At 45.9% G+C, this 7,245-nt stretch overlaps 1 protein-coding gene across 2 annotated transcripts in view; it reads left to right on the plus strand.

Annotated features, from left to right (window-relative positions):
* Window positions 1-1,217: 1,217 nt before the first annotated feature.
* lyar (Ly1 antibody reactive homolog (mouse)) overlaps window positions 1,218-7,245 on the plus strand; it is a 12,543-nt gene continuing 6,515 nt past the window's right edge. For both annotated transcript variants that reach the window (XM_056238819.1, XM_056238818.1), the window contains exons 1-2: window positions 1,218-1,355; window position 7,245. The exon at window position 7,245 is cut by the window's right edge and continues 114 nt beyond it. In XM_056238819.1, coding sequence (XP_056094794.1) covers window positions 1,234-1,355; window position 7,245 — 123 coding nt within the window. In that variant the 5' untranslated portion in view covers window positions 1,218-1,233. The remainder of the gene's footprint in view (window positions 1,356-7,244) is intronic.

Below are 7,245 nucleotides of genomic sequence, written 5' to 3' on the forward strand. Positions count from 1 at the left end.
CTAGTTGAGGATAAATTATTTAAAATTTGGCAATTTCAGCATTATAGACGTGAAATTTGCAGCCAAAACTTGAAATATAAGTTCTCAGAAAGTGCATTAAATTAATCCTCAATTGACCGGCAACACGTCCAACATGCAGATGCATATCCTACGGCACCATCCCGAAATCAATTTAGTTGGAGTACAGAACACAACCCAAAAGCAGCAGCCTACACTGCCTAGTATAGTTTAATCATTTGCATAGTTATTATTGTTCTTTGGTGTTTAGATTATACAGGTTTTTCCTAATGTTATTTCATAAAAATACCGGTATGTTTTTTCTTCTCTCAAAATCTCTTTTTTTTTACCACAAGCCCCGCCCCCTCAAGCCCCGCCCCCGTGATAGAATCGCAATACGAATCGAATCGTGGGTCAAAAATCGTGATACGAATCGAATCGTGGGTTTGGTGTATCGTTACAGCCCTAGTAACCATAGAACGTAACGTAACGCAACTAACCCCCCCCCTTTAGGAATTGATCGACAATAATCATCCATTCAATCTAATAATCAGGTTGACAAGTAATTAAACGTATGGCTGAGGGGCGCCTTAGGATGATCATGTTTAATAAACATGTTTTTGTTTCGCTTGTCATTCTAATTCTATGATTAATGGGAAGTAGGCCAAGGGCGACACTAGAGGGCGCCCGCGCCCCCAACACATTTGTCGCCCTAGGCAACCGCCTAGTTCGCCTATAGCAATCGCCGGCCCTGCTCGAGTAAAGTACAGATCCCTCAAAATTGTACTTAAGTACTGTACTCAAGTAAATGTACTCCGTTACTGTCCGGCTCTGATCACGAGTGGGTAATATACTGATGTCATAGAATAAAACATGAAAGTGTCTTGAGCTTGTGTTCATCACAAACCTTATATCAGCCATTTCACCAAAAACCCATTGACCCATTCACCAAAATTACAAATTTAAGCGGGTTTTCCTTGAAAGAAAATCTTTGTCTTAAAATATCTTGAATGTAACTCGAAACCCTTGCCTCATTTAGTATATGGTTCTATGAATATGCAAATGATCCACTGGTTGGCGATCACACGTTGATCTGATTGGTTACAAGGTCGTTTGTGACGTCAGAAACACCAGCGATTTCAAACCGTGTTTTTGAGACTGTCTTTAGTTCACTGCAGTTTTAACTTTAAGCTGCATAACTGCCTGCATCAGCTGCTGTTCCTCCTCTTCCTCAGGATGGTGTTCTTCACGTGCGACGCCTGCGGAGAGTCTCTAAAGAAAGCTCAGGTGGAGAAGCACCTGCTGAAGTGCCGCGGCTGTCGAGTTCTGTCCTGCATCGACTGCGGGAACGACTTCCGGTGGGTCGAGAGAGAGAGTGTGTGTGAGAGAGTGAGTGTGAGAGAGTGAGTGTGAGAGAGTGAGTGTGAGAGAGTGAGTGTGTGAGAGTGAGTGTGAGAGAGTGAGTGAGGGTGAGAGTGAGTGTGAGAGAGTGAGTGTGAGAGAGTGAGTGTGAGTGAGAGTGAGTGTGAGAGAGTGAGTGTGAGAGAGTGAGTGTGAGAGAGTGAGTGTGAGAGAGTGAGTGTGAGAGAGTGAGTGTGAGAGAGTGAGTGTGAGAGAGTGAGTGTGAGAGAGTGAGTGTGAGAGAGTGAGTGTGAGAGAGTGAGTGTGAGAGAGTGAGTGTGAGAGAGTGAGTGTGAGAGAGTGAGTGTGAGAGAGTGAGTGTGAGAGAGTGAGTGTGAGAGAGTGAGTGTGAGAGAGTGAGTGTGAGAGAGTGAGTGTGAGAGAGTGAGTGTGAGAGAGTGAGTGTGAGAGAGTGAGTGTGAGAGAGTGAGTGTGAGAGAGTGAGTGTGAGAGAGTGAGTGTGAGAGAGTGAGTGTGAGAGAGTGAGTGTGAGAGAGTGAGTGTGAGAGAGTGAGTGTGAGAGAGTGAGTGTGAGAGAGTGAGTGTGAGAGAGTGAGTGTGAGAGAGTGAGTGTGAGAGAGTGAGTGTGAGAGAGTGAGTGTGAGAGAGTGAGTGTGAGAGAGTGAGTGTGAGAGAGTGAGTGTGAGAGAGTGAGTGTGAGAGAGTGAGAGTGTGAGAGTGAGAGAGAGAGTGAGTGAGGGTGAGAGTGAGTGTGTGTGAGAGTGTGTGTGAGTGAGTGAGTGTGAGTGAGTGAGTGTGAGGGAGTGTGTGTGAGTGTGAGAGTGAGTGAGTGAGTGAGTGAGTGAGTGAGTGAGTGAGTGAGTGAGTGAGTCTGTGTGAGAGAGTTAGGGTGAGAGAGTGAGTGTGAGAGAGTGAGAGTGAGTGTGTGTGAGAGAGTTAGGGTGAGAGAGTGAGTGTGAGAGAGTTAGGGTGAGAGAGTGAGTGTGAGAGAGTGAGTGTGTGTGAGAGAGTGAGTGTGAGAGAGTGAGTGTGAGTGAGTTAGGGTGAGAGAGTTAGGGTGAGAGAGTGAGTGAGTGAGAGTGAGTGTGAGTTAGGGTGAGAGAGTGAGTGTGAGAGAGTGAGTGTGTGTGAGAGAGTTAGGGTGAGAGAGTGAGTGTGAGAGAGTGAGTGTGAGTGAGTTAGGGTGAGAGAGTTAGGGTGAGAGAGTGAGAGTGAGTGAGAGTGAGTGAGAGTGAGTGAGAGTGAGTGAGAGTGAGTGAGAGTGAGTGAGAGTGAGTGAGAGTGAGTGAGAGTGAGTGAGTGAGAGTGAGTGTGAGTGAGGGTGAGAGCACACCATGCTATGGTTGGCACAGATGGGCAGACTTCTGAACTCTTAAGGAAAAGTAAAATAAATATAATATGTCATTGTGAAGCTTCAATGATTCGTGTTTGAATTGTTTTGACGCAGTTACAAATTTGGACAGTCCTGCAATTGAAGGCCCACAGAATTTACAGTAGGGCTGCACGATATTGGTAAAAAAATGACATTGCGATATTTGATTTTTCTGCGATATATATTGCGATATAAAAACAATTTCACCAGATGACTTGAATAGCTCTACTTGGAAAGAATGAATCATTCTAGAATGACTCTTGAGTTCAGTGTTGGACAGATCAGTTGTTATTTTAACCATTCATTAAAGTGAATCGGTTCAAAGGAGTCAGTTCGCGAATCGGACGTGTTATTAACGGACCACGGCACACGTTGTGTGATTATCCAGGCAGTTTAGGACATCGCACAAGATTTGTCTCAACACAGAAAACATTTCATCACCAGATAGATTTTTTGTTTTGTTTATTGAAAGAGTGGTTTATGCCATCTGAATGTGTGGAAAGCGCTTCAGAGAAGATGAGGCAACGTTATTTTAGCACAATTCACAACCAGTGGTAGTTCAGAAAAAAAAAAACTTCGGTCTTCCGACCTTTTACCATCGTGTATTCTCAAAGATATTCAGTCAACTCAATTCATTATTATGAGCGAGGGAGGGAGAGAGAGCGCGCGCGCGACTGGGGCTTTCACTCTCTCTGCTCGTTCTCTCAGTTAAACAAGCGCAAATCCGCGAAGCCAACTTGATGTGTTGAATGCTCAGAGCGCGTTATAAAACGTATTCTTAAAATACACATTTCTGTTTTAATAAATGCTCATAGTAAATCATAGCATATTGCCTAAAACATTAGGTAGGTACAAAAATAATCAAACGGTGATACATTTGCGACCCATTAAAAATTAGGGTTGCAATGGCATTTCAAAAGGTCGCAGTGTAGTTCCCTGGAGTGAGAGAGTTAGGGTGAGAGAGTGAGTGTGTGAGAGTGAGTGAGGGAGTGAGGGAGTGAGAGAGTGAGTGTGAGAGAGTGAGTGAGTGTGAGAGAGTGAGTGAGTGTGAGAGAGTGAGTGAGTGTGAGAGAGTGAGTGAGTGTGAGAGAGTGAGTGAGTGTGAGAGAGTGAGTGAGTGTGAGAGAGTGAGTGAGTGTGAGAGAGTGAGTGAGTGTGAGAGAGTGAGTGTGAGAGAGTGAGTGTGAGAGAGTGAGTGTGAGAGAGTGAGTGTGAGAGAGTGAGTGTGAGAGAGTGAGTGTGAGAGAGTGAGTGTGAGAGAGTGAGTGTGAGAGAGTGAGTGTGAGAGAGTGAGTGTGAGAGAGTGAGTGTGAGAGAGTGAGTGTGAGAGAGTGAGTGTGAGAGAGTGAGTGTGAGAGAGTGAGTGTGAGAGAGAGAGAGAGTGTGTGTGAGTGAGAGAGTGTGAGTGAGAGTGAGTGAGTGAGAGTGAGTGTGAGAGAGTGAGTGTGAGAGTGAGTGTGAGAGAGTGAGTGTGAGTGAGTGTGAGTGAGTGTGAGAGTGAGTGTGTGAGAGTGAGTGTGAGAGAGTGAGTGTGAGAGAGTGAGAGAGTGAGAGAGTGAGTGAGTGAGAGAGAGTGAGAGAGAGTGAGAGAGTGTGAGAGAGTGAGTGTGAGAGAGTGAGTGTGAGAGAGTGAGAGAGTGTGAGAGTGTGAGAGTGTGAGAGTGAGTGTGAGAGTGTGAGAGTGTGAGAGTGTGAGAGTGTGAGAGTGTGAGAGTGTGAGAGTGTGAGAGTGAGTGTGAGGGAGTGAGTGTGAGAGAGTGAGTGTGAGAGAGTGAGTGTGAGAGAGAGTGAGAGAGTGAGAGAGTGTGAGAGAGTGAGGGAGTGAGTGTGAGAGAGTGAGAGAGTGAGTGAGAGTGAGTGTGAGTGTGAGAGTGAGTGTGAGAGTGAGTGTGAGAGTGAGTGTGAGAGTGAGTGTGAGAGAGTGAGTGAGTGAGAGTGTGAGAGAGTGAGTGTGAGAGAGTCAGTGAGTGTGAGAGAGTGAGTGTGTGAGAGTGTGAGAGAGTGAGTGTGAGAGAGTGAGTGTGAGAGAGTGAGTGTGAGAGAGTGAGTGTGAGAGAGTGAGTGTGAGAGAGAGTGTGAGAGAGTGAGAGAGAGTGTGAGAGAGTGAGAGAGTGTGAGTGAGAGAGTGTGAGTGAGAGTGAGTGAGTGAGAGTGAGTGTGAGAGAGTGAGTGTGAGAGTGAGTGTGAGAGAGTGAGTGTGAGTGAGTGTGAGTGAGTGTGAGTGAGTGTGAGAGTGAGTGTGTGAGAGTGAGTGTGAGAGAGTGAGTGTGAGAGAGTGAGAGAGTGAGAGAGTGAGAGAGTGAGTGAGTGAGAGAGAGTGAGAGAGAGTGAGAGAGTGTGAGAGAGTGAGTGTGAGAGAGTGAGTGTGAGAGAGTGAGAGAGTGTGAGAGTGTGAGAGTGTGAGAGTGAGTGTGAGAGTGTGAGAGTGTGAGAGTGAGTGTGAGGGAGTGAGTGAGGGAGTGAGTGTGAGAGAGTGAGAGAGTGAGTGTGAGAGTGAGTGTGAGAGTGAGTGTGAGAGTGAGTGTGAGAGTGAGTGTGAGAGTGAGTGTGAGAGTGAGTGTGAGAGTGAGTGTGAGAGTGAGTGTGAGAGTGAGTGTGAGAGTGAGTGTGAGAGTGAGTGTGAGAGAGTGAGTGAGTGAGAGAGTGAGTGAGTGAGAGTGTGAGAGAGTGAGTGTGAGAGAGTCAGTGAGTGTGAGAGAGTGAGTGTGTGAGAGTGTGAGTGTGTGAGAGTGTGAGTGAGTGAGTGTGAGAGAGTGAGTGTGAGAGAGTGAGTGTGAGAGAGTGAGTGTGAGAGAGTGAGTGTGAGAGAGTGAGTGTGAGAGAGTGAGTGTGAGAGAGTGAGTGTGAGTGTGAGAGAGAGTGTGAGAGAGTGAGAGAGTGAGAGTGAGTGTGAGAGAGTGAGAGAGTGAGTGTGAGAGAGTGTGAGAGAGTGTGAGAGAGTGTGAGAGAGTGTGAGAGTGAGTGTGAGAGTGAGTGTGAGAGAGTGAGTGAGTGTGAGTGAGTGAGAGAGTGTGAGAGTGAGTGAGTGAGAGAGTGTGAGAGTGAGTGAGAGAGAGTGAGAGAGTGTGTGAGAGTGAGAGAGAGTGTGAGAGTGTGAGAGTGTGAGAGTGAGAGTGAGAGAGTGTGAGATTGTGAGAGTGAGAGTGAGTGAGTGAGAGAGTGTGAGAGTGTGAGTGAGTGAGAGAGTGAGAGAGTGTGTGAGTGTGTGAGTGTGTGAGTGTGTGAGTGTGTGAGTGTGTGAGTGTGTGAGAGAGTGTGAGAGAGTGTGAGAGAGTGTGAGAGAGTGAGAGTGTGAGTGAGAGGGAGTGTTTATTATTTCCATTTTCTAATTTGGCCTTAGAGGCTAAAATCGAGATTTCCCCATATTAATTTGTGAATATTTTAAATGTTTAATAAAATAAAATCCTAAAAGAATTTATGAATGTTTTATTTTTATATAACCTAACCTTGTGTTTGTGTTATAGTATATTTCTTTTTTATATGTGAAGTCTCTTTTTGCTTATTCTATTATTCTGAGCTTTCTCCTCCGAAAAAATGGACTTTAAAGATACAAGTAGCCTAAATGTCATTTTTTTGAAAATTTAAGAAATTATCCATAAAAAAAAAAAAGTTTAAACATAATGAAATGTATCCCGCACCTAAACAGGAGGGCTGGTTGGCACAGACTGGGGGAGGGGCCACAAACCCGTGGGAACGGATTGCGAAAGCGTGGGCACGGTTTATGAATTTGTGGCAAAACTGAAGGCACGGTTTACAAATCTGAGAGCGCGGAACTCGTGGGTACGGTTTATTAATCCGTGAGTAGGCCTACGGTTTATGAACTGAGCGGACGGATTGCAAAACCGTCACCACGGATTGTTTTTTCTTCCAACAGGTGACTTCCCGGGCTCCGTAATACGAAGCAGGGACACGTTTGTGTGCATTTTATTTTGTGATTTCACCGTAACGAATAGAGTCGCCCCGCAACGGCTATAGATCGAAGCGCACGTCCTGTATCACTGTATCCGCTTCACTGATCGCTGCGGCAACAAGCACTTTGATCACTTGATTTAAAAAACAACACATTCAGCGCTAGAACGACTCTAATTTGACAAACAAATCAAATGAATGCTCTGCTAGTTAACTGGAGATGTTTTATTAATTTGTATTGGTACATCCGTGCCGCGAAGATGTTTTAAAAAGTGGTGGGGAGAATATCGACCCTGGCAAAAAGTGGTGACGTGCGTTAATGTGAACGCCCCCTCTCGGTATTTCAGACGCCCCTCATCAGCGCTCGCCTGGCGCCGGCTCGGAGCGTTGGTGACCTCTTCAATCGGAGCGTTGCTCATTTGTCCTCTTGATGCGGCAAGCGGCGAAAATAGACCTGCTACCTGTTCTCTGCGGAGAGACGCTTCTGAGACTGGGCTGGTGGACTTAAGAGCATTGACTATAATGGATGCGATTATAGAGAGAGAGTGAGTGTGTGAGGAGAGTGAGTATGACCGAGTGTGTGTGTGTGTGTGTGTGTCCGTAGT

The sequence above is a fragment of the Rhinichthys klamathensis genome, unplaced genomic scaffold (genome assembly GCF_029890125.1).
Source record: "Rhinichthys klamathensis goyatoka isolate OS25496 unplaced genomic scaffold, OSU_Roscu_1.1 h1tg000545l_1, whole genome shotgun sequence".
Taxonomy (NCBI): Eukaryota; Metazoa; Chordata; class Actinopteri; order Cypriniformes; family Leuciscidae; genus Rhinichthys; species Rhinichthys klamathensis.